A 26,233-nucleotide genomic window follows, 5' to 3' on the forward strand; every position below is an offset into this window, starting at 1 on the left:
AGAGAGAGAGAGAGGTGTAAGGCAGGACAGGTGTCTCACTTGGCAAGTCGTATGACATCCGAAATCCATGCTGACAGACCTGGGGTCTTTGGAACATGCTAACACCTTGTTTTTACTGCATGCTTGTTTTGCCTAACCTTACATGCATGAAGCAAAAGCCCAAAACAAAACGAAACAAAACAAATAAAAACTCAATAAAGCAGGACATGTTGAGCCACTTCAAATAAAGGATCAAGGCAAGCACACAATCAATCAGCCCACACTTCACAGTCAGTCCTTAGATACTGCTTACCCTACTATATTATAAATTAAAAGACAAACACATAGCCAATACATATGTGATATGTGAATACATATTACAAGGTTTTCTGATACCAAAACTATCAAAGATTTAGCCAAATAATCTCCTTTTTTATATATAATCTAAACATGTAGAAATCTTTCACCATCTAAGTTAGTAAAAGCACATTCAATTCTTGGTATAAAATCTGCAACTTAGTCTTTTGAAACTGCCTGTTTAATATTTACAAAAAATAAAGATCAATTATTGTGTATTTTTGAAAAGTAAACACCTTTGTTGTCAAAAATAAAACAAAACAATAAGACATGAAAAATGAAAATGAGCTTACTCCAAAAAGAACAATGCAAAATAGTAACTTATCAAGACATAAAAACCTACAAGAAAAAAAACACACAAAACAAAACAAAAATCATATTTTGTGTAATACATAACCTCACGTTCTGAGCGTGGCGTTGGATACTGGACAGACAGAGCCTCCCTAGAGAATAATCTACTGAGTATTTTCGGCTCGGAGGAGAAGAGGCATGCGGTGGGGGATTGACAGGGTCCTGCAGGCAGCACCACAGCCCCCTAATTGACTGGCCCTAAAACACCTCACACGCCTTCTGGACGACGGGAGGGCGGACGGCAGGTAACTGCTCCGCTGCTAGCATGGGGAGGTGCCGCAAGCATCATGCGGCCAGTGAGCATGTCCACCATCTCACCACTGTGCTTCCGTACGGTATGTTACTTGGTCAGCAAGCAGGGCCCCCGCTTACCAGTATTTTAAAAAATAATAAAACTGCTCAAATTACTTCTGCAAAGCAGTGCAAAGTGTGTTCATATCCAAACGCGTTTGCTCAGTTGCCATTCACCTCCTCTAAGAATGATACAAGAAGCACATGTCATCAGAGTGCTGCTTTTAAATTCTCTCATAGCTTATCTTCTGTAATTTTAAATCTGTTCTTCTACGTTATTTTACACCAAAGTTCATAATGTATGTACCAGTTGATGTCGTCTTGCCATGCATTTTCACACTCCGCTGTGAACAACTTTACTTTGTCCCTCATATACTCTGTAACTGGCATCGGTCACCTCTGCTATGTGAGGGAGGGTCCTCTAAAGGGCATATTAAAGTCTACAGCCTCAGTGTACTGCAGGCTGCTGTCCACTGGCAGAGGTGGGGGGGAGTGCATCAGAAAGGGTCTCGTCATGCTCAAACTCAGAGAGTCCAGAGAAGAGATACAGTATCCACAAAAGAGTCGCTAAGTAGGAACTTGCTAAATGCATACAGACACACTAAAATAGAAAACAGTTTGGGTGCAGGTATTGTCTCGTTTTGGCACTCCCGAAACTACAGATGACTATTATTTTATACATAATAATTTTGTCAGTTTTTACAAATATAGATATATTTGTATATATATATATATGATATATTGAATACCGTAGTTGTGATAGAAATGGCAGTAAGGTAGGTAGGGGGGGAAGGAGCTCTAAAACAGCTGTAAGTCTGCATGCTTCACAAAGGGAGAAGAGACGGTGGTGGTGCACAACGGGAAAGGCATACTGCGGATGGAAGAGTATCACACTGTCTATTGTCCCTTGGAATAGCGCACCGGACGTGAGGCCACCTCACACACACATACACTGAGCTGTTTTTTTTTCAATCGGAGAGTTGTGGACCCTAACCAACACTGACTGTCAGGAGATCTGGGGGACGCTGGCTGAGCTTTGCAAATGGGACTCACAGGGTCTGGACTGTGAATGGACACAATTATCTCTGTATCTCTCTCTTTTGGGACTTATTATAAGTCATTTGGTGTTTGTAATGCCAGAGACACAATGACGGAGGGAGAATTGAATGGGGGAGTCTGTATAATGCGAAAGATGGCAAAACTGTAACTGGAAGTCTGCCTTGTATTGTACATTGTGCCTCTCCTGCACGTTCTGTTTATTTCTATAATTGCTACAGCAGAAGCACTATCACATTGGGTGCATGTACGCAACAGCAAATCTGGGAAAAAAGTCAGCATTTCAGCCTTATGTCATTGACTACTGACAATTGTTTTGCCATTCATGTCAGATTTAAACAGTGAATCCAGCGATTTACTTCTAACGTCTGTTTGACCATTTTATGCAGAGTTATGAGACTCTCCTCTTTCCTTTCTATACTTATTCATTTCATTTGGCTGACGCTTATATCCAAAGCCACTTACATATGTCAATTATTACAGGCCAGTTTCCCCAGAGCGACTCGGGGTGAAGTCCCTTGGTCAAGGGCACAACAGTGGCACACAGCCAGACTTAAACCAACAACTTGTCGGGCTGCCCGGCTCCCTAGCCACTACACTACCACTGCCCATTTAGATAGGAGTCCAATCTGTTTTGTCCAAAATAGCTGTTTGGAGGTGTTTCCAAGATGGCTGCTAATTAGCGATACTTGCCAATACAGACTTTGGTAATGCCACAATCTTGCCCCTGTGCTAAGCAAAATTCATTTACATATGGGGACCTTGTTGTTAGTAAAAATGGAAATTCATACTTTTTCCTCGGATAAGCTGTTGAATTTTGGGTTTGAATAATTATTTTATGGTGACCATCTGTAATGACGTTTTAATTACAAGCAATTTGGATTTGCATGTCCTGAAGTGCTCAAAAGCCCCGTCCCCCCTTCAGCCTCTCCCTCGGCTCCTCCCAGTGGCCCCTCATACGACACTGCTGTGCAGGGACGGGTGGACGAACTGCGGGTTGATGTAGGAGAAGCCGGCGAACTCGCTCTGGTCGATGTTGGCGATGACGAGCTGGTCAGGCGGAGTCAGCACAGGCTGCGCGCGTGTGAAGAACTTGTCGAAGTTCTCTGCTCCTTTGCCGCACTGCACAGAATAAAAAAGACAGGGACAGAAACATCAGATCAGAAGCTGTCCCCCGTACGGCCTGGACACAGCTCTACTCTGCTGGCCTTATCTGTGAATGGACACTGATGGAGTGGACATGTTTGTTTTCCTCTCTTTTATCTGCGAGGGCTATTTTAGGCACTTGCCTTTGAAAGGCTTAAGTGATATGACCAAAGGAACTCTATGGGATCCTTTCAGGAGGAGGGGGTCAGGTGACAGACAGACAGAGAGAGACAGAGAGAGAAACTGCTCTATACTTGCTAGCCTCTGGAGGAGATGAATCAGATTGATGCTTAGAAAAGCTTTCTTCTTCCATTCATGCTTTAAACTCACACACACACGCACACAGGCACACACACACACACACACACACACACACACACACACACACACACACACACACACAGCTGTCCCTTTTCAACAAGTAGCCCTTATTTAGAGTCAGTGAAGCATCCCTTCCATTATCGACCATACAGCCTCCATTCCTGCTCTGCGTTCTCTCTGTGTTCTCGTTAAAGAAGACTGGACCCTCAGGCGCCGGCCTCTATAGGGACCCCAGCATTCTGCCGCTGCTGTGAACTCTCGTGAGTGATATCTTATGACAGCTAGTCTGCACTACATGTTGCAACGTATTTTCAGCTTCTTTCCTTAAATAGATCTTTCTGAGCATAAAAGTGTGTGAGAGGGAGAGAGGGGTGTGGGGGAGATGGAGCGAGAGAAGGCCATAGAAAAACATGACTAGAAGGAAGGAGGAACAGGAGGAACAAATAGCAAAAGGAGAGAGAGAGAGTACAGACCAAAACAGACAAGAGAATGAGAGAGACAGATTGAGAGAGACAGAGAATGAGAGAGAGAGAGTAAGAGAAAGAGACAGAGAATGAGAGAGAGTAAGAGAGAGAGACAGAGAATGAGAGGTACAGGAAGTGAGAGAGACAGGAAGTGAGAGTGCCGGAGACATCCCAGTGATATCTCACCACTTTGGGCTTGAACGGAGGCTGGATCTCTCGGTTCTGCAGACGGTCCCAGTCGATGCGGCGGAAGAAGGCCTGCTCTCTGATGTCCCTCTCCCCCTCCGGCCCACAGCCCAGACGCTTGGACGGGTGCTTGGTCATCAGCTGAGAGTGTGTGTGAACACGTGTGTGTTAAAAGAAAAGACATGAAAGACACCGGGCTTAGTGAATGTATCAGTACAGTGCTAGAGTACACCACTAATAGGTTCATTTGGGTACATTCACAAAGAAACTCTTTCACATGTTCCCATGTTCCCACTTGTGTTGACACCATCTCAGCCTCATGTAAAATGGCCACTGATGTCCTGACCTCTGATGGCGCTGGTGAATATTCCCTCTCTCCCTCTCTTTCTCTCCCCGCATCCATCTTTGTTCTGAATCATATTTCAGATGAGCACTTTCACACAGCACAGTGCAGGCAGCGGGGAGGGGAGGGGAGGGAAGCTATTCTCCATTCTTCACTCAATAGGAACAATAGGGAGTGATGAAGGCTGGCTAAGAATAGAGATGTCAATCACACGCTGGATCTGTCTTCCATGTTATTAAAGGCCTGAGTGGATCCCATTGGCAAGTGTGACAGGGAGACTCTTCAGTGTTAATTACAGCTCATCACTCACTCACACACTGAACAGGTGACACCGACATGAGAGCTCCCACCTACACCCCTCTCCACAAGACAAAGAGGTGCCACGCTCTGCACGACTGCATTGATTTTGGGATGTGTGCACAGTGCACACACACACACACACACACACACACACACACACACACACACACACACCCCCTTGCAGATGGACACGGCTTCTTTGGACATGGACTTGGGGTAGGACACGTTGTGCTCCATGATGGACTGAAAGAGCTCGTCCTCGTCCTCGCCATCGAACGGCGGCTACGGGAGACAGGAGACAGGAAGTGATTAACAGGCTACATCACTGGACATGAACCTGCCGAGAAATACATATTGCCATCCCACATACATATAATCATTTGTTTACCTTCCTACACTGTAACCTGCATACAAAAATGGCAATAATAGAAATATTTCATTTGAAAATTATCTTGATAATAATGATAATGATATTGATATTGCTAGTTGTGGTTCAGTTGTTAACTAGATGTACTGCAGAGCGGTACAAAATATGACCAGTCCAGCACATATTTTCCACAAAAAGAAATCACGCTGAAAGGCCTATATGATTCTAACTGTCTCACTAAATTGCATTATCCACACTCAATTCTCACTGGTATCTGCTAGACAACAAGTACCAAAACATGATTAGTTCATAGATTTCACATGTAAAATTCATTTTATACAACCCCACCTCCATCTTGCCTGTTCATAATTCTGAGAAAGTCTTGATTGTTTGTGTTATGTTTATGTTATGTGTGTGGGTGTGTGTGTGTGTGTGTGTGTGTGTGTGTGTGTGTGCATGCTTGTGTGTGTGCCTGCGTATGTGCCTGTGCATGCAAGCGTACATATGTTTACTGTGTGAGTATGTGTCATACGTATGATTACTGTGAATGTATGTGTTTGTGTGTGTGTGTGTATCTGTTTGTGCACATGTGTGCACATGAAATGGGTTAATATGACCCCTGGAGGTAAACATACGGAAAAAAATGGTCATCCTAGGCCCTACGGTTCTCAAGATATTCACAGAGAACTGTGTCTGCCCTACCCTCCTTTCGGGGGGTCCAGTCCAGCGGGGGGGCTACAGATCAAAACGAAAAACGATGGTTCCATGCTATCCATGTGGGGTTACATGCCCACCAAGTTTCGTGTACCCCGGTCTTTCAGTGTCCCGGGAATCATTGACGGAAATTTGGGCATGCGAAAAAAAAAAAATCTGACTAAACCTATATGACCGCCGCTCCGCTGCGCGGCGGTCATAATAATTGATAGATAGTTCAGTACAAAGGGATTTATTAATATTGTTAATGAGCTGATTGGTTGCTCGCTCTACTGTACATGCCATTCAGCCGGCCCTGTCCATTTAAAGTAGGGAGTCTTTGGCTACATTAAAATATACGGCAATACCATGTGGGTTTTGAGGCTGGGTGCTATCACATCTCACACATTTGAAAGCAGTTCATCCCATTCTATCTCAGTTCTCTGACATTTAGTGCCATCTGGCCCTGTGATAAGAGCTCAGGAGAAATGGGGCCAAAGTGTCATTTTCAGACCCACATGGGGAACAAGCAGTCTGAGGCAGCCCGCTTAAGAGCACAGATCTTAAGGTCAGACCTGGCACTACCCAGAGACAGAGAGACGAGGCAGATAGACATTGTGAAGAGGAAACGTAGATACTGTACGAGGGTAATATGCCAGCCCAGGCTCACCTTATTAAACAAGTACAGTACATCATGGAAGATGAAAAAAGTGAAACAAGAGATTTCAATATTTTTTCCCAGAGTTCATGTCACTAAATGACAAAATGTGTCTATATACAGTATAACCCTACACACACCACGCTTACATAATTTCATCAGTGTAAGCTTTTCTTAGAATGAGCTGGTATTGCTGCACTTGCCGTCATCACCATCAGTCATGGTGAGTGATAATGCTGAGCTACTGAGAAGAAGGAATTTTGCATTTGTGATAGAACAGGGGGTTTGGTACGGCCTTACGTGAACCCTGTTTTATAACCTACACATGACCGTGTTATAAATCATGTTATAGCAGATGCTTTATTGTGTTAATAGTAACCATGGCATGTCATGTATCATGGTTACAGGACAGAACAGTGTTTGTTTTTTTTGGCTTGATGAGGAAGTGAGGTTACGGGAGTCGCTGACCACATACCTGACCAGCCAGCATCTCGTACAGCAGAACTCCATAGGCCCACCAGTCCACTGACTTCCCATAGGGCTGATATGCAATGATCTGGGGAACACACAAGAATCACAGAATGACACTGGCTTCTCACCACTATAGAGCACGATGTCAGTGGTGCCTCTTCATTGTCCTTTTTTCGTTCATCAGGGTCGCCAAAGTGACAGATGACTTTTTGTAATCGAAATGTCATGTCAATTATAAAGTGACCTTGTCAGAAGTAGAAATGCAAGAACATACTTTAACAGAATCAGAGTCTTGATGATGAACAGCAAATGGAGTGTTTTACGGACAAACACAGTTGAGACAGTCTGAGTCTACCCATGTACAATACAGATCCATCCAGCACAGAAGCATGTTGCTAACTGCAGAGGAAAATTACAGAGGCTGTGTTGTTGCTATTTTTACATTCTATTTAACAAAGACCATGTTCTCTCTATAGTCCTAATCTTCCCACACAGAACTCTCACTCTCAACACACACACACACACACACACACACACACACACACACACACACACACACACACACACACACACACACACACACACACACACACACACACACACACACACCAATACCAAGCTGTTAATTATAGACTCCTGGAAGCCAAAAAGGGCACTGTACAGTGTACAGCTTTCCCATGTTTACCAAGTGGGGGGCTTGAAGATGTTTCCTCTGTTTCTAAAAATAGTCTCGGAGTCTGTGATGCTAGTCATTACTCTCCAGGGGGACTAGTGACATGTTCTCTACTGGCTTGTGTTGTGTTCTACATAACATGTGTGCTTAATGAAACAGACTGTACTCAACAGTGACAGAAATGCCAGAAATGGCATTGAAATGCTGCAGAAAGTTCACACGTAACTATTGTAGCTATTGCCACTGTTACCTGATTGATGAGTCAAAGGCAAGGACTACTGATCCAATGACAGATCTGACATTTGCAACAAAGCAAGACTATTTCCAATGCCATTATAATAATAATATAATAATACCTTCGACTTATATAGCGCCTTTCATGGTACCCAAGGTCGCTTTACAACACATGGATGGGGGGACCTCACTAGTAACCACCACCGATGTGTAGCACCCACCTGGGTGATGCACGGCAGCCATTATGCGCCAGAACGCTCACCACACACCAGCTTGAGGTGGAGAGTGAGGGAGTGAATGAGCCAATTACAGTGGGGGATGATTAGGGGGCCAGATTAAATGAGCCGGATTGGGAATTTAGCCAGGACACCGGGGAACCCCCTACTCTTTACGATAAGTGCCATGGGATCTTTAATGACCACAGTGAGTCAGGACCTCGGTTTAACGTCTCATCCGAAGGATTAGATATCCACTGACTAATCTGACTGACTGCTTTGAGTAATTAATGCTAAGGGACTGTTTTTTTCCCAGAACAGTGGGTTAGTGGGCTTCCCTTTGCTTCCTCTTGCTGTCTGTCTTCTCTTTACATGAGAGACTACAGCTGACAGGGCTCTGGGCAGAAACCCATCACTGACTGACAAAGTATGTTAGTCTTGACAGAAGCAGAGAGAGGGGGGGAGTGAAAGAGAGAAAGAAAGAGAGAGGGAGAGAGAGAGAGAGAGGGAGAGAGGGAGAGAGAGAGAGAGGGAGAGAGAGAGATGGAGTTTTGTTTTAGTGATGACCTTCATTAGTTTACCCTCTGGGTGAGAATGTTGCTGAAGAGACGGCATGTGTGCAACTTTGTAAGCCCTACAGAAACTCAAAAAAGGACTGAATGACAAAAAAAACAAACATATATCCCAGCTAGTCCTTCCAGTCAATATTTACTTGCATACAGTATCTCTCGCATTGATTTACTGTCAGGATACTGCTGTCTGACAAGTAATTTCAGGTAAAGTGGTACTGTATAAAATGCAGTTGCACAAATTCCACGGGCAGCACTAAACTCTATCCACCCACTCCTCAGAGACGCATCTCCCAGCAGCGTCCATCACCTCGGCTGCCTCGAAAGCGAAACAGAGTGACCCCTCAGACAGATCTCATCGGGGAGGCATTAGCATAACTCTGCCTCCTCAGCCGGGCTGCTCCCCAATGAGAAGTGACAGAACTGTCCGCCTGGGAATGTCCGCCAGAGCTCACAGTGACTCTCCGCTCTGCAGGTGCGAGCCGCCTCCGTTAGCTGAGAACCACTGGAGGAGCTGCCACGGCTCAGAGTCAGACACATACGACGGCGGCTCACAAAGGCACTGGGAGAGGCCCTGAGCACATCCAAAGCCTCTGGCATTCAAAGGCATGTAGAATCTACCACATGTATAGGGTTGACTGACACCAGTCATTTTTAAGTCATTCCGGAACTGCATTAGTCTTGTCTTGCACACATCTCAACCCATGGGATTACCAATATTGATAAGCAAATGATAGAAATGCCCTCTCTTCTCCTTTGCTTCCCTCACAAATTCACCTGGACACCTCTGGAGGCATAAACAGCAGAAATGAAAGATTGGCTCATGGGGCTCATGGGGGCTGAGTGATTACTGCTCACACATGACTATCCAAACCACACACACACCAGATGCTGGCACACTGGGGTGTGAGCCTCGTGCAAATTGGAATGGGACAAGCTCAGCTGCCCTTGAGACATTAATGAGATAGACTGTCCCACAATCAGACATTATACATTATACATTATACAAGTGTAAGACTATATGTATCAACTGCGGTGCACTTGAGAAAGAATGGTGATCATATTGGCTGGCTACCATCACTATATGATCTCTTTCTGGAGACATCCATAGTGAAAGAATGACTTTCTGCCTTCCATAATTGACTCAATTCTTTGTCTCTGAGTACTGTTTGCCGTCTAGAGCAGGCGGAATTCAAGGGTTATTAACACACACACACACACACACACACACACACACACACACACACACACACACACACACACAACACACAAAGACACACACCTCTGGGGCGATGTAGTCAGGTGTCCCACAGAAGGTGCGCGTGGTCATGCCCTCGTACATGTTCTCCTTGCACATTCCAAAGTCGGCGATCTTGATGTGGCCCTCCGAGTCCAGCATCACGTTGTCCAGCTTCAGATCTCTGTGGAAGGACAGGCGGACAGGTCAAGGTCAAGCCTGAGGTCTGATGTGCTTCATCACACCTACCTAAGACACCATCACACCAACAACCCACACAGGCTCCTCCACAAACATCTCAAGGACACCATGGCATCTACTCTATTACTGTATGCTCTCTGCACTGCTCTTTATAGAGTTCTCTATTGATTTGCAAGGCGGTTTCAGTGTTATGTATTTTGTTTTGTTTGTTTTGGTGGCTGGACTTCAGGTGACATTGGTATTTCCATCGAGCTCTGCCACCGCAGAGGACAGTCAAAAACAGTGAGTGTTGGCCTCCACAGGGGGGGTGTGAAGGCAAAGCGAGGCTGTTTTGGGTCCAACACACAAAGCTCTGTTCCACCTCAGCCACTTTCTCTCCCCCTCATTCGCTCCTCCTCTCTGACATTTTTCTGCCTTTGTAAAAAAAAAATCTTCTCTTCGCCTGCCGATCAGCTTTGTCTCTTGTCTCTCCTCCTCACTCCTCCTCTCTCCTCCTCTCACCTCTACCTCCTCTTTCTCTTAGGGATGACTCACATCACATCGCTCCATTTGCACCATAATATTGATACCACACATTCGGGGTTGGCAATCTGTTAGAGCTTGTCACAGTTTAAACAAGCTTGGGACCTGAGCCATGTTAAGCAGAGCTTCAGTGTTAAGCAACATACCAATAAAATACAAAACCTATGGCAACACTGACGCAACAGAGTACTGCAGCTTTAAAAGACCCCGGTTATGCAACGTGTAATGCAGGAAATGAAAGCTATGCATTTCTATCTAATTGGGAATGCAATGCATACAAATACAAAAAGAAAGGATTCAGGAAACATACAGGGCTCTATCTTGCACTTTAGCGTAATTGACTTTGCGCAAATCGCTTTGTGGGCGGATCTTGGGCACTGTTTATATTTTACCAGCGGGATAATGACTGTTGCGCCCGACGCAAATCTAAAATGGGGTGGTCTGTAGTAGCTACATTATTCTTGGGTGTGGTTTGGGCGTAACATGCAATAAACCAATCAGAGCGTTTATTGTTAATGTTTACAGTACTCACATTCCCTTTAACAACAGGCACGCTTGTTCCATAGCGGATTGCTATTATGATGGAGGATTTGCCAGGCGCAGCAAGGAATGGTTCACAGCGCTATAGTCAGTTGGAAACAGTTTGCTATTGATTTTTCCTCTTGACAAAATGTAATACAGAAATGTCACTTTCCGATGTTTTGGGATCACTCTTACTGAATCACGAGGTTATGAATGCATGGTGATATTTTTGCAATTACCTCACTATAGACAATGCAGATCTGTCAGATAAGCTCTCCTCTCCCATGCTGCTGCTGGGGCATTTGGGTTAAATGGCATCGGCATGCAGTTCAACATCACGTCTCATTAAGTCCTCTAATATTTCCTAATTTATGTCATCAACACATCCGTGATTCGTGGAAATGTGTTCGCTAGATTTATACCTGTTTTTTCACATCGGACACCACACTGATTTCCCTCGTGTAGCAATATTTGTCCTTGTAATTATGTATGGTTTGGAGAAATGGGAACTGCGTTGTAGATGAGAGGAGCAAAGTGCATTGCGCAACACAGGCGCACAAGCAAGCGCTCCTGCAGGTGTAAGCTACGGCTGTACCTTACCAACAGGCAACTCAACAATGAGAAACAGTTTTCAAGTTGACCTTCCAACTCTGCACAGTATACCATTAACTGCATGACAGTACGCTATTTACAATATTTATTTTATTTAAAGTAGAGTTTGTAAACACGTTATCATCAACTTAATGCACGCACAACTTTTGTTTGAGAGAGAATAACAATGAATGGACGCTGCAACTACAGAAATTGTAGCCAAGGCTACTTGCTGCTTTCTTTTACTGTCTATGGTTGCTGGTTAACAGCACATAATAAGCTTATTTAAGCAAATTCACAAACTCAAGACTTCGAGGCCATCATGGATATAAAACGTTTTTTGAAAACAACGAAAGGATGGAGGGAACAATATTTCAGATGGGCTACAACAAGGTAGGCAAAATTGTGGTGCTTGTCAAAACCTTAGCACAGCTGGAATAATGCTTATAGGCTGATGTTAAAGCGCACACAGTGTTTAAAGCCATACACAATGGTAAATTGGAACAAAACTAAAGGTAACTTTAGCCTTTATAGGGCTGTATAAAGTTGTCCAAATTAATAGGTCGTAATTAGGCGTTGTTGTTGTAAAGATATTGCATGTAGATGTACTATATTGGCTACTAAATTTTTAGTTGACCAATGCACGAAAAAAAACGGGAAACGGACAAATATTATCAAGGCTTTGAATGTTTCAATCTGTGCACAGGGTGTCTGTAGATCAGTGTGCATAGCATTCATTTCTGCAGGCCTGTGGCCATGCATGCGCCCTTAAAATAGCATCTGAATTTGCGCCACTGACTTTAGACCAGGAGGTTCCTGGTCTGTGGCGGAATTGTTTTCTGAAACTGCAAAATATCAACAGGGACCGCTTATGCCGAACACCCCTCTTTTTAAATGAAACGCCCTGTGGGCTTATTATGTACCTGTAGAGGGAAAATTCCAATATGCGCTGACTGCAAAATTGGAAAGACAAAAGCGCGAGTATACAAAGTCAATTGCGCTGGTGTGCAAGATAGAGCCCTCAGTCTCTCTCTCTTTTAATTCTTCTGTTTGCACAAATCATAGGCTACACAAGTTATACGGAACTAGTATTTACATTTGGCATAAAATGTACTCAACAACTGAAGAGCACACACTAAATACTGGTGTTACATCCAATGGCTTCATGGTCACATCTACCTGTATATGACTCCTTTTCGGTGCAGGAAAAACAATCCTACTGCGATCTCTGCAGCATAGAACCTATGGGAAACATATGGAGAAGAGGACAGTCAACAACATTTTTACATTTTTTCTATTCAATGTTCCATTTTTAACAAAGTATAGCAAACATTACATGAGATATGATATAGAGTATAGCATGAAAGGCTCTAGTGGGGCTATACAGTATTTTGAGTATTTGCTGCACATCACAAGCTCAATTCAGATGAGTGTCCTGAGACTCTTACACAGCCTGTGGCTCCTTGAACTTGCCCACGTGCTGGATGTGATACATGAGATCTCCCCCGTTGATGTACTCCATGACAAAGTAGAGTCGGTCCTGCCAACAACAGCAGACAGGTGCACCTCCATCACAAAGACAGGTACACACACACACACTCACACATGCTATCTCCAGAGCCCGCGGCTGCCATCAGACTCTGATCTGACCAGAGAGTGGCTAGTGATGGACAGGGGACAGGAGAGGAAGGCCACGCTCCACTGACAGCAGTCCTAATGGGTCTCATTATACACACTTCACTGAGGCGACGGCAGCTCGAAAGGCTCCAGCGGAAATGAGAGTAAGAGGTGTCTAGTGGTTTAAGCCCATTTAGCACCGGAATAAAGAGCCTCTTGAAACAGCAGGGAAAGCTCACTCACACACACACACACACACACACACACACACACACACACACACATATGGAGCATCTCCCTCCCTCTCATTTTCTGTCACGTCACTCAGACAGTGGACAGGTGAGCCTGTGCTTGTCCTGCCCTGCCCTGCCCTGCCCAGTCCATCTCTCTCACCACGGTCTGGAAGCAGGAGTGCAGCTGGGTGAGGAAGGGCGGCTTGTCACGCTGGGCCAGCACCCTCTTCTCCACCATGGTGCACTCCACGTCGTCGTCCTGGATCACCACGTCCTTCTTCAGGATCTTGATGGCGTACAGCTCCTCTGTGGTTTTCATTTCCGCCAACATCACCTGAGCACCACACACACCACAGACAGGGGAGATGACTCAAACCACCTGTGGCTCTACTGGTAGACCATGCCATGGGCTGATTCAGGACAATACCATAGGATGGTAAACATACAGAAAACCATTGGTAGCATTAAGACTGAGGAATTACACTAATTTGTGCTAGTCAGTAATTTCAACCATGTCCCTTCATGCAGATGGATAAAAATGTAAGTGTCCTAATCCTAAAAAAATAAAATCCAGTGCTTGATGAGAGTTCCCTCCCAATCCAATAAATTGGTGCTTAAAGATCCAGAGTATTTCCAACAGCTGAGGGAGGTACACTGGCTGAAAACATCATCCTCTGAGTCTTGTTAAACAGGTTTTAGGATTCGACAGGCTTTGAGAAGCAGCAAAAATAATGATAATGAATGAATGACAATGAAAAAAAAATACTTTGATGGCATGCTGATTTAAACTAGCACACAATTGTTTGAAGTTTTTTAATTAAACTGCATTTTTCCATGAACGGACAGAAATCTGTAAAGCCCACTTTTATTAAGCCTTCTTTCAACAAAACTGGATCTGAGAATTGATTTAGTTAAATTAAGGTTCAGTCAGTGCTTGATTCTTTTTAATTACTTAAAGCCTGAGATAAATTGTATTGTACAAAAAGCTCAGCTTTTGAAAGGCTCTTATTGATAGTAATGGCAAAGCTGCTGAACTCTCACCTTGCCGAAGCTACCTTTGCCGAGCAGAGACAAGAAGTGGAAGTCGCTGAGGCGCACCCGGTCCATGTTCCCGGACGGCAGGCTGAACCGGCGATAGTCTGAAGAATTGATCATCTTTTTCCCAGGACCCATCTTGGCTTTCTGCAATACAAGTGGAGATCAAAAGGTCTGTTGCATACATACAGGAGCACTGAACAGTTTCACTGCATCACAGTTGCATTAATACATATTTAACTTCTTTGTAATTACAAAGAGTATGGCTTCTACAGCTCAGTTACTACTATAGTAATTACTAGAGAGATTAGGATTAATCTCTGTGAGATTAATATCTATGGCTTGATGCATGAGTTATACATGCAGACATGCAATTTCAGATGACGGGAAGAATGTCAGAATCTAAACTCAACTCTTGGTCTCATTTAGAGAAAGCCACCGATCAACCAATCATAAATAACTCATAAATATAATAGTATACTATTATAATATAATAGTATACTATAGTAGTAGTAAGCGACAACCCCAAAATGTATATATTGCTGTTTATTTGTAATTAACAGTAAAAGAATCCTAAGAGAAAACAGGGAAATAAGGAGAATCCCCAGATGATTATGGTAAGTTTTTAAGCAGACACAGAAGAAGAAGAAGAAGAAGAAGAAGAAGAAGAAGAAGAAGATCACATATGGTAGAGGACAAGGGACTAGGGTTAAACCCCTTTGATTTGGGACATTCCAGATTGCTCCATGGCCTGAGAGTCTGGGATTAAAGCTTTTCAGTGACAGTTCCACCAATTATAGAATAGTCCTGAGCTAATACAGTACGTGCTTCCTTCATTACACAACCCTCTGTTTTCCATTGAAACCTTCTGGTCACGACCTGTTTGTGTGCTCTCTAAGTGAGGTGACATCTTTCCCAATTCCCCAACTCAGACTCAGACAGACGGCAAAACTTCTGGTCCCCAAATAGCTCAGACACCACACTGATGAACTTAAATGATCTTTCAGCATCTCCACAAATAATTAAAGAAATGTACTCAGCATTCCACAAAGTTTGTCCTTAGGATACCTTAGTGCTTTGTGTGCATGTGTTCCTTTCATAGTTACAAGGCTACCACAAAGCTATTTAAGGCTACAGAGGGGAAAAAAGCATGACACCCACAGATAGGGATCACATCAAAGCATTCAAGACATCAATAATAAAAAGAACTCCAGTGACCTAGGCATGACATCATTTCCTCTGGGGCCATATGGGGCCACTTTCATATTCTGTATTTCTTCATGCCTGTAACTATTCAATGCACATCATTTCATCCAAAAGCCACTACTAGAAAACAAGAAAATATCAACGATGCAGCTCACTCCATGGGAAATGCACAAAGACTGAGGTCTCAGCTCTTGCTACGAAGCTCTGCTCTGCCACCTGATAGCTCATTTCTGCCTAATATCGCCCGACCTTCCCAGAGGCGAGGGCAGCTGGTTGTGGAGGTGTTTGAGAGGGTCACAACTCGAGGACTTGATCCCCTCGTGACCTAGCAGGTGCCATGGAGAGCTGAGAAAAACACCTGAGCCTCAGGTCATGAAGCCCTGCTCCCGTCCTCCAGCTTCTTCTGAGCCCGTATCCACCCCCTCCATGATCATATCTGAAGCCTTTGCAAACACAAAGCCACGAGACCAATAACTGCAGTGTTAGGAGCTCTTCCCCTGCAGGGAGCGTGGGACATAAAGACGGCGGTGCCATTATTGGTTTCTAAACTCCGTGCCCTCTGTATTCCTAGTCCCACAAACTTTTAATGCGGCGACAAAATGCATGAATTCATACTATGCTCACATTATTTTTAAACCAATATTCAAGACGCATAGAATATTGACTTTTTGCTGCCCCCAAGTGGCTTGATACTGAATGTGCACTGGGATATATGCTTTGTATAGGTAATGTACAGCACATGCACATACATTTTGGTGAAGATGAGTACAAGAAAACATTCTTTCTCATAGCTGAAACCAAGCTGATGCTCATTAGAGGTCTTTAAAACACTTGGACTCTGGCTTACACAGTGCTCCATTAGTCCTTAATTAGTAAGCATGGAAGCATGCTGTTGAGTGCTGGGCCCATCACTTTGTAGGTTTCTTGCTCTTCCTCGGTGTGATGGGCGTTGGTGGCACAGGACAGAGGTGTTAGTTGTGCATGTGCGGGTGGCATGCGTGGCATGATGGAGGGGGAGCGTGCCAGGGGCGTGCAGGGCCACTGTGGTCTGGGCCAAAGGTGTTCTCAGGGTAACAGGGACTCGAACCAAACACCTCCTCATACTGACATCTCCCAAATGCACACGTTTACTAACAACAGCACAGCTTCAATGTGTGTGTGTGTGTGTGTGTGTGTGTGTGTGTGTGTGTGTGTGTGTGTGTGTGTGTGTGTGTGTGTGTGTGTGTGTGTGTGTGTGTGTGTGTGTGTGTGTGGGTGTGGGTGTGCATGTGTCTACATCTACATGTTGCACAATTTTGATGCAGCCTTTTAGCCAATATTTATGATGCACCTAATTCTTATTTCAGTTTATGGTGAGGTGTGTTGTTTCTGGGAATATGTGGTTATATCAGCAGCGTTCAGCACAGTGAGGTTTCATGTTTGATCAGGCACCTTCTCGGGCAGCTTTGTTAGTAAAGCTGATTGGTTTGTGGAAGCTGGCAGTGACTCACAAACAATCAGAGGGAGACCAGAAGGTACCATTTCATTCCAGTGCTTAAGAATATGGAGATATATTCTTCAAATAGAGAAAGAAGAGTGAGAGAGACAGAGAGAGAGAGCTACCTTTAGGAAGTGGTTTAGTTGGCATGCCTACAGAACAGAGGAGAAAAACTGCAGCATTAGTCAGAACGCACCTTTGTGTGTGTGTGTGTGTGTGTGTGTGTGTGTGTGTGTGTGTGTGTGTGTGTGTGTAAAAGCAGGACTGGTGATCTGAATATGCCCCTTCCCTAAACCATGAAGAATAATATAAGGACCCTTCACACAATTAGCCTACCACCCTATTAAATGTGTCAATTTATCTTGCAAATCAACATCCATGATGCCTAAAAATCTTCATGCATTTCCGATGGCATCTGCATGTTGAGATGTGAGAGAATTCCTGTTGAGGCAAAGAAAGATGATCTTTGTAACTTAACAAGATCTCCATTGTAGTTTCCATGGGAACAGGAACTTGCTTGTGCTTAGCCAGCAAACCCTGTGTCTTAGGGATTCACTCATACACGAGTCCGACCGCACACTAAAGCATGAAACACGCAAATTGACTTATTGAGAGAAGTCTCCTCGTCTCTCAAACACACACACATACACACTCACACACACTCACACGTACATTCCCTCTATATTGTATCTGAGTTATGTTCATACTTTGTAGCAAAAGGGGCATATTTAGTTTGTTTATAATTGTGCTTCTCAACTGTAGGGGGACCCCGAGAGCAAATCTTCTTTGGTGCCGCTTTAATCTGCACTACTGTTACCATGGAGATATAGGCAGCCTTTTGGATAAATACCCAAAACTATAGAGGAGAAGAAATCATTTTTAGACAAATTAAAGGCTTGAGTGATGAGGCCAAAGAGAGGTGTAATTTTGGGAAGTGGCTTTGTACAACAGGATGAAAGAAAACACAGAGAATACTGTAGGTGTGCAAACACCAACCTCAAACTTCTGCCGGAGCTCCACTTGATTGATGTCCTCAACGTCTGGAATGGGAACATTGTAATACTCGCCCTCTTCCTGGTTCAGCAATTTGTACCTGTAAGACAAAGAGGACCATGGGAACTGTAGTATGTTATGCAAACTCATCAATTCAGTCTGTGTTGCTCTCCTCACTCTCATACAGTAGTTTAACTGTAGCCACCCAAATAAAAGTGCCATTTAGAGTTATATACTGTAAATCTATATGGTGTGTGTACTACGTATCAATGGTTCCTCTTGATATATTATAGATAAATAAGTGACTTGACTTGACTTGATATTATGATAACATAATTCGACTAAAACATCGTGTTTGCTCTTCTGGTTGTTAGTCTTGTGCTGAGTAAAGCCACTTAATGGAGCATTACGGATAAATAAAACTGAGTGGAAAACACTCAGATGCCTCTTGATGCTTCTGTCTATTTTAAAACATCCCAAAAACATGGCCCATAATGTTTTACTAAGCACTCTTATATTATTCATATCAGTGGCTCCATGCACACTTCCTCTGAACAGTTCGGTTGGGACAAAAAGCAAAGAGATTTCTACAGGAGGTGAATTAACTCTTGATTTACCATTTCATGCCACCAAAGTTGATGGAAAGATTATTCAAATGAATTTGCATTCTTTGCAAATTTATAAGGCGTTTTTGCACTTATGCTTGGACAGCCTTACGTTTTGATCGCACATGCTGTTTGCAACTCCTCCCTTGGTTACATTGAGACCACACTTTAAAAAAAAAAAAAATCACATCACACAGTGGACGGAGATGTGCACAGACTCGCATTTTCTTTAGCCGATTGCACGTAACATAACGAAAGCCAGCTTCTGTAGTCTGTGAGTGGGTCCAGACATTTCAACCTTGTCCCTCACACACTCACCATCCACACATGGGCGCCTTGATGATCTCAGACACACCGAAGGACATGGAGCCCATGAAATCATTCCTGGTGGTCCGGTCCCAGTCCCATACCTCCACTGAGAGGCGCCGGTCCTTGTCCATGGCCTTCAGCTTGCTGTTGAAGAGCATACAACACACACATACACACACAGAAAAATATGAAAATAGATACATACTCACAGACATTTGCAAAAGACCCAAACCAAAGAGCACCCCCAAAGATCAGTTCGGTTGGGTATATGTGAATACAGCAATCACAATCATTTCGGAACAAAACCGCCTACAGGAGGTAGTCTCGGGTCATTTCCAATCGAACTCTAGAGCAGTATGGTATTTTTGGAACGTTTGTCAAAATCAAAGCAATGATCTGACCAAGAGTATTTGACCAAGAGTGTGAGAGTATTTTAATCGTGTAATCGAGTTTTTGTTCATAATCTTTGTGAACTCAAGGGACAATTTAATTTTTTTTTTTTATCAATTCAGCCCATGATATGGAACAAAATGGGTATGAAAAGGCCCTAAGGGTCCTGAAGGTTCTGCTGAACTCACAAAGTGAAGGACTCGTTCCATGTGGGATTGAGGGAGGAGCGGATGGTCCTGGTCTTCTGCTTGGTCTCGTTCTTGGGGTCAGGGATGAGTTTCAGCTTGACGTAAGGGTCTGACAGCCCATTGGGGTCCATCGGAATAAGATTACGGGCTTCCCCGACTAATGAAAACAAACACAAATAAAGGAAAAAAGTCAATCTCTTCATTTGTAAGCCAATTAATACAGTAGTTACATCTAGGGCTATTCATTAGTGTGGCACTGGACAAGCATTGACATTGACAGAATAACTCGCGGCTATTCTGACTGGCATCAGTGCATTACTCCCTGCGCTAATGTAAGTGGGCTGTGGAGAGAGAGTTTGAGGAGCCAATCTGTGACAAATCTTTTATTTACTCTTTCATCTTAGCCCACAGATGAAACTGTGCCTCTCCCTAATTAGAGGCAGTATTTTTAATATCATCAGTGTGGCTGCCAGTTTGTAACAACATTAAAACAACACATACTTGAGACACCACAATTTTGAGCTAAAATTGGATAGGCAGCTTCTGAGTCCGCCGATAAAAACAGCACTTCTCTCTGTCACTGGTGGTAACCACACCAGAGGAGTGTTTTTCAAGGTCAGCCCCTAACAGCAGCACTCTGGACAAGCTGTCAGAGAAACACAATTGCAGCACGGTGGTGGAGAACACAAAGAGCCCAACGTCATAGCAACCTCAAGCCTATTCCATCTCCACGGTAACCTCTGCGTCTACATTGGGTGAACTTGGGGCCATGGACAGAGGAGGCAGAACCTACATGTATCATATATGGAAATGTAGTTTGGGGCGACAGGACACCACAGTCGACATACAACACAAGACTCCTGCGGGAAAAACCTACCCTGACTATAGAGCTCAGCAGTGGTACTTTCAGATATGACAACATCAACCAAGCACAAACAAACAAACAAATACAGAGAGAGAGAGAGAGAGAGAGAGAGAGAGAGAGATCACTGCTATTTATAAAGTCAGACTTAGTGATCATTAGAAAATGTGTAAAAAATAAATACAGAAACTGCAGAAGAAGTGAGAATTGCAGAAGAGAGAGCAGAAAAGAACAAAATCAGAATATCTAGAATATGAAAGACAAGGCAACGAGAAAGAAAGACAGAAAGAAAGAAAGAAAGAAAGAAAGAAAGAAAAGATAGGAGAGGAGAGAAGAGGAGAAGAAGAGAGAAAACGGAGGTGATAAAAGCCATGGGGGTAAAGTCCTGTCACTTGGTGGCACGTCAGACTCAGCTGATGCTCCTGGCTGTGTGTTATGGTGAGCTGATGGATGTCTGACGTGGGTGTTTCATCACCTCCACCACCCCCACCCTCCATCTCTCTCACGGAGGTCTTTCCATGGCCAACATGAAGCTGAAACAGATTAAAAGAGCCTTGCAGCCACGATGCAGACATAAACGAGTCTAAGGTAGAGCACAGCGAGTAGCCAGGCAGAACACTTCGACAACAGACTGATCAGTAACATCAGATAATTCCGCAGGTCAGAGATGACTCAATTCAGACATTAGAGTCTTGCAATGCCGCTTACAGTCAGCAGAGGGCAACGCAGGCTTCTGCTGAAGACACACTTACAGTAGAAAACCCACTGGTTTTCTGCTCTGTCAATACATACAGTATATATCTAAAGAACTCCTTCTGACAAGACATCAAAAAGATAAATGACCACTGCTACATAATAAAAAAAATATTTAGTAACACAACAATGATCGCTAAAAAACTGATTAGAAAAAGTAAAATGTGCACTTCTTTTAGTGTTAGTCATAACATTTTTCTTCTAACACCTCACTAGAGTGACATTTCCAGAGCCCAAATCCGGACTCATAACTTCTACCTGATTTTTCTTGTGTCATAATTGTTAGCATGGATGCTAACTGAACAGCTGTCTCCTCCCCTCACAGTCAGGTGCACTGGGGAATCATCAGCCAGGATCAAGGACCGTCTGAGCTGTTGTTGCTTAGATACAGCCTCTAAGAGGTAGTTCCTGAGTTCCTTTTCCCCTGCCAGCCTCCTTCCTTGTTCAATATTTTGCCACACTGCTATCTCACTTTCAACACAGCCAAAACAGTGGCTTTTTTGGGGCTTTTTTTTAAATGTATTTATTTATTTTAAAAATAATAATCTCACTCATCCTATCTCCTTCTCTCTGTCTCCCTCTTCCTTCTCTTGCTTGCTCCCTCAAGGGAGGTTTGTGTTAAGTGTTATGTTTGGAGCAGATGGTTAGCAAGTCGCCCTGTTTATACCTGCCTTTTCAAGGCCATCCTGTTCACCGAAAAAAGGAGTGAAAAAGTCCTTTGTTTCATTCCATAGGCATCAGATCAGGGTAGCCCAGGAGAGCAGAGTGCCTCTCACAGAGGGATGTGAGGGACAAAAGTCCGTCTCAGTTTTGGCACACTTTGCATTGACTTAATCAAAGTCCTTTTAGGCAAGTCCCTCCACTCGGCGGCCATTTGACAACGCTTTTTGGGCACTCGTCGGGCATCCATTTCGGCAGAAATGCGCGTGCGCAAGGCTTCTCGACACCAATCTTGCTCCAGCGGCGAGATCACAACACATGACTGGCACGATGTCTTCACAACACACCATATGATTGGCTCAATGTATTCACATCACACCACATGATTGGCTCAATGTATTCACATGTCGACGTTTTGCCGAGGAAGGGGTGGGATATGTGTAGACAACGGCCATATTGGTGTGACAAACTAGCCCCATGCATTTCTATGGAGTATTTTTTGAGTGCTGTGTCTCCACATTAGAAAGTCTCTGACTTAATTGACAGACGTTCGGAGTTACGCCACACTACACGACACTATTTTCAGCCGTGTTCCCATATGATTGGGCCTCCTATGCACTGGTGACGCTGTTCCGTCCTGGCCCTCTGTGGCATGATGAATATGTGAGTATGTATGTACACAAACTGTCAAGGATGACTGGGCTCTGCTCTTTATTATAAACTTCACACCTCTTTGTTTGTGTGGGCCATTCCATTTTCAGAAAAGGCATGTAGCCTCCTTCGTTTTCCTGTTTGGTAGCGTACGGTGAGATGCCAACCCCCGATGAAGAGATACAATTCTCCCCCGGAAACACGCAGCCACCCCTCCACCCTTCCAATAAGGTGTGCGTTACGTAACATGCTGAAAGCAGCAGCAGCAGCGGCAGTGGCAGTAGCCGCAGCCGGTAATCTGATAAACGCACACGCAAATGAGCTGGACGGGCTCCACCGCCACCGCTGCCTCACCATCTCCACAACCCCCAGCCAGCAGAGGATTCCCTGCCCAGCTGGACCAGATCCCATTGCCATACAGCAGCAGCAGTAACAAGAGAGGAGACCAGGAGAGGGAAGGAGAATGTGGACCAGCCTGGGAAGACTACAGTGTGTATGGAACAGGACAAGGTGCTGAAACTGATGGGACACAACTGACTCATGTTTCTTCTGTTATCTATAGTTAGGAGATGACACAGGAGCGACAAGATGCCACCTCTTACAGCAACGCACCAGCAATCCCACCATCTCCCCAGAGAGAGAGAGAGAGAGAGAGAGAGAGAGAGAGAGGCCGAGAGAAGACAAAGGAGAGAACATAAATAGTAAGTAATAAAATGTTCTTTGAGAAGAGTGCAAGTGGAGGAGAAAATTGTAGCTAGACAGGGGTCCAGACGACATCCGCAATATTGGGCACATAAATACATGAACACAAAATGACTTCCTTCCAAAATAAACAGCCTAAGCTGAGAAAGGGACATCATAAGGCCTGGCTGCTGTATTTTGATCTGAATGAACTCCAGAGTGGCACAGCGCCCCCATATACATCAACACAACGAGCGTCTCATTGACCAGGAGACGCTGCACTGATCGAGGGACCATTTCCATGACGCTGGAAGAAATACATTAACAGTCTAAAGAGACACTCTCCAGCCCACTGCCATTTTGCCCTGGCTGTCGTCAGTGCCAGTGAATCTTGTGCTTGAGTGTGTTGAGTGTGTTTGTGTGTATGTGGGGGGGGGGTTATGGCTGGTGCTGTACTGGCATTAGCGTCATCTGTGAATGGAGTGGGGCAGGGGGGATGAGTGTGTGTGTGTGTGTGTGTAGGTGGGTGGGTGGTTGTGGTGGGGTGGGGGTGGCGGTGTAAGATGGGTGCTGAAGAATGCCAGCCGGGGAAACAGTGGCCTCAGCTTGACCCTCCGTGCGTAAGCCTTTCATCTACAAGACATTCTCTACCTCTCGCTATTTTTTCCACATTTATTCTCTTTCTCTCTCTCACTCTCTCTCTCTCTCTCTCACTCTCTCTCTCTCTCTCTCTCTGTCACTCTCTGCCCTTCCCCATGACAACATGGCATCAGCAGCTGGGCTCGTGGCCAGACATCTGGCGTGTGGAGAGAGAGGGCACACACCTGCTGCTGCTGCACACAGTCTGGCCTCCTGCCCTGCAGCCACCATCAGGACACGCACGCACGCACGCACACACACGCACGCACGCACACACACACACACACACACACACACACAATCAGAAACACACAGTTCAGCACAAACACTGCTGTGGGCCCTATGTGGACTGGCCTGGGTGCTGCTGCTGCCGCCGGCAGTGTGGAGATCCAGAGCCTCGCTGACAGCTCCACTCAGCCTGGGCACAGATGAGCTCCTCCAATGGGCAAACATATGCACAGCAGTACACATGGCTGTGAGGACTCCCTCTCTCTCTCTCTCACACGCCGCGCGCGACGCGACGCGCCTGCCTCGCATGCACGCGCACACACACACAGACACACACACACTAGGAAGCAGGGTCACACACACTGCAAGTCATGTGTGTTTGTGATGACTGATGCACTTTCCACTAGAATAAAAGAAGCACTGCACTGGGCAGCTTCTCCGTGTGGGCAGGGAGGTGAGCAGGGCAGGTCACTCACCTGTCACATGGAGCCGGTCTCCTCCCACCTCGATCTTGAGGAAGATGCGGCCGCGACGTTCCGTGTGGTCAGTCCCGCACAGGCTGGGCACGTTATTCACACACTGCTTGTGCACGTTCATGTCACACGCTGGACAGGGGTGGAGAGAAAGAGACAGCAGTTCCGTTTAACAAAGTTAGAGGGGAAACATAAAGAGGAATAAATAATTTCATTACAGTTTTTCTCGATTGCTTTTACCTGCTTAAGTAAACTAGAACCCACTTGGTCTTCATGACTACTTTCTTTGCACAGCAGAAGTCATCTCTTGCGAATGTGTTCACACATTTTCATTGGGTTCACACATTTCTCATACCCTTTTGCAAAACAGTTAACACAGGTGTCATTCAAAAGCCCCAAACTCTATTGGTTTTCCCATGCTAAACAAAAGGAAAACATCTTTTCACAGGTGGTATAGATTCCTTGCATAAGTCTGAATCTCTGATACACCTGTGTGAAACTCCTTTTCACAATTCTTCTATCAGCAATCATTCATTATACATAAGAGATGTCTGTTCTGTGTTGCTATTTGCAAGTATGGATCTAATGCACATTTAGACAAAGTACTGTATTGCCTATTTGGTGGAGAAAACAGTACAAAAGGTGTTTACTGTAGGTCTATTTTGATGAAAAATGACAAGTTGTAGTTCAATGAAATTTACTGTATCTTGCTAGGTATTTACTGTATGTCTTACATGTCAATGGCAGTTACATCTTGGGAGGAATGAATAAATTATTTTTTTATTCAGTACATTTTGTCTTTTCACAGTTTTTTTCTGATAGGCCTACCAGAAAAATGAGAAAGTAATGGAACAGACATAGCAAAAATGCTCATTTTGAGAACTAGATTTTGCATTTTGTTGTCCAGTGTGTAATGATTGATTAAAGAGTGTTTTTTTAATTGGCAACAAGTTGTAGTGTTTGAAGGCAAGATTTGCTTTTGCTGCATGTTTTAAGTGTTTTGAGAGAGTAACAGCCTTTTGCAAGCAAAATGTGTCATTTTGTCCAGAGTGCTTTTGTTCAGACACGGGTGTTAACTGTTTTGAGAGTGTGATTTCAGAGTTGACACAGGTATCAAAACGATCGAGAAAAACTGTAACTAATGAAATACAAATAATCTGAATAGACAAGTAGGTGTGTGTGGTTTGTCTGTGTGTGTGTGTGTGTGTGTGTGTGTGTGTGTGTGTGTGTGTGTGTGTGTGTGTGTTTGTAAGAGAATGAGAGTTTGTGTGTGCCTCTGTGTGTGTGTGTGTGTGTGTGTGTGTGTGTGAGAGAGAGTTTGTGTGCGTGTGTATGTGCGTGTGTGCGTGTGTGTGTGTGTGTGTGTGTGTGTGTGTGTGTGTGTGTGTGTGTGTTTGTTTGAGAGAGAGTGAGAGTTTATGCCTCTGTGTGTGTGTGTGTGTGTGTGTGTGTGTGTGTGTGTGTGTGTGTGTGTGTGTGAGAGAGA

General features: G+C 44.4%; 1 protein-coding gene across 4 annotated transcripts in view; it reads right to left on the reverse strand.

Moving 5' to 3' along the window:
• Window positions 1-1,914: 1,914 nt before the first annotated feature.
• The window catches only part of prkcab (protein kinase C, alpha, b), a 115,084-nt gene continuing 90,765 nt past the window's right edge, over window positions 1,915-26,233 (reverse strand). Inside the window, exons 5-18 of one of the 4 annotated variants that reach the window (XM_048245441.1) lie at window positions 24,751-24,879; window positions 19,801-19,957; window positions 19,232-19,366; window positions 18,312-18,408; window positions 17,441-17,467; window positions 14,639-14,779; window positions 13,758-13,931; window positions 13,196-13,287; window positions 12,927-12,989; window positions 9,957-10,095; window positions 6,988-7,068; window positions 4,969-5,076; window positions 4,152-4,292; window positions 1,915-3,156 (exon numbers count right to left, since the gene is read on the reverse strand). In XM_048245441.1, the coding sequence (XP_048101398.1) occupies window positions 2,989-3,156; window positions 4,152-4,292; window positions 4,969-5,076; window positions 6,988-7,068; window positions 9,957-10,095; window positions 12,927-12,989; window positions 13,196-13,287; window positions 13,758-13,931; window positions 14,639-14,779; window positions 17,441-17,467; window positions 18,312-18,408; window positions 19,232-19,366; window positions 19,801-19,957; window positions 24,751-24,879 (1,652 nt within the window). In that variant the 3' untranslated portion in view covers window positions 1,915-2,988. Of the gene's footprint in view, window positions 3,157-4,151; window positions 4,293-4,968; window positions 5,077-6,987; window positions 7,069-9,956; window positions 10,096-12,926; window positions 12,990-13,195; window positions 13,288-13,757; window positions 13,932-14,638; window positions 14,780-17,440; window positions 17,468-18,311; window positions 18,409-19,231; window positions 19,382-19,800; window positions 19,958-24,750; window positions 24,880-26,233 lie in introns of all 4 variants that reach the window. The other 3 variants (XM_048245440.1, XM_048245443.1, XM_048245442.1) reach the window with 3 other exon arrangements.

Source organism: Alosa alosa, chromosome 6 (genome assembly GCF_017589495.1).
Source record: "Alosa alosa isolate M-15738 ecotype Scorff River chromosome 6, AALO_Geno_1.1, whole genome shotgun sequence".
NCBI classification, from domain to species: domain Eukaryota; kingdom Metazoa; phylum Chordata; class Actinopteri; order Clupeiformes; family Clupeidae; genus Alosa; species Alosa alosa.